The 844-nt window shown below is 59.1% G+C and overlaps 1 protein-coding gene across 1 annotated transcript in view; it reads right to left on the bottom strand.

Annotated features, from left to right (window-relative positions):
• EMH_0055200 (uncharacterized protein) overlaps positions 1-844 on the bottom strand; it is a gene marked incomplete at both ends in the record, with an annotated part of 7,775 nt that overhangs the window by 5,357 nt on the left and 1,574 nt on the right. The window contains one exon of the mRNA XM_013497206.1: positions 3-844. Coding sequence (XP_013352660.1) covers positions 3-844 — 842 coding nt within the window. The remainder of the gene's footprint in view (positions 1-2) is intronic.

The following is an 844-nucleotide window of genomic DNA, read 5'->3' as shown; positions in this document are numbered from 1 at the left end:
CTGCTGCTGCTGCCTTTCCTGCTGCAGCAGCTGCTGCTGCTGGTGCTGCTGCTGCTGCTGCTGCTGCTGCTGCGTCAGCCTGATGCGTTGGTGCTTCTGCTGGTACAGCTGTAGATGAATCGATTGCTGCTGCTGTTGTTGCTTCTGATGCTGCTGTTTCTGTTGCTGTTGCTGTTGCTGTTGTCGTTGCTGCTGCTGCTGCTGCTGCTGCTGCTGCTGCTGCTGCTGCGTCAGCTGTTTTTGTTGTTGCTGCTGCTGCGGACTCTGCGGCGACTAAGGTGTCTGCTGCAGATGCTGCTGTTGCTGCTGCTGCTGCTGCTGCTGCTCTCCCTGTTGCTGCTGTCGCTGCTGTTTCTGTTTCTGCTGTTGTTGCTGCTCTTACTGCTGTTGCTCTTGCTGCTGCAGCTGTGGTTGCTGCTGCTGCTGCTGCTGCTGCCAGTACAGGTGGTGACCCCGAAGTAAACGGCAGGTCGTGCGGAGGCGGCGCCGGACTGGCGTTGCTGCTGCTGCTGCTGCTGCTGTTGCTGCTGCTGCTGCTGCTACTGCTGTTGCTGTTGCTGCTGCTGCTACTGCTGTTGCTGTTGCTGCTGCTGCTGCTGCTGTTTCTGCTGCTGTTGCTGCTGCTGTTGCTCGTCTGTCGTAGCCGACCTCTCACCCGGTGGTAAGCAGGAGACTCAGGTGCCGAATTTTGCTGCTGCCGTTGCTGCTGCTGCAGCTGCTGCTGCTGCTGCTGCTGCAGCTGCTGCTGCTGCTGCTGCTGCTTCGCCTCTCTATAGGAAACAAAAGCAACAGACTCACCCCGCCGTCCTCTTTCTGCTGCTGTTTCTGGTGGGGGCGTGGACGC

Source organism: Eimeria mitis, genomic scaffold, assembly GCF_000499745.2.
Source record: "Eimeria mitis Houghton genomic scaffold, Emh_scaff2534, whole genome shotgun sequence".
Classification (NCBI taxonomy): domain Eukaryota; phylum Apicomplexa; class Conoidasida; order Eucoccidiorida; family Eimeriidae; genus Eimeria; species Eimeria mitis.
The sequence above is the reverse complement of the archived record's forward strand: the minus strand, read 5'-3'. Positions and strand labels throughout refer to the sequence as shown.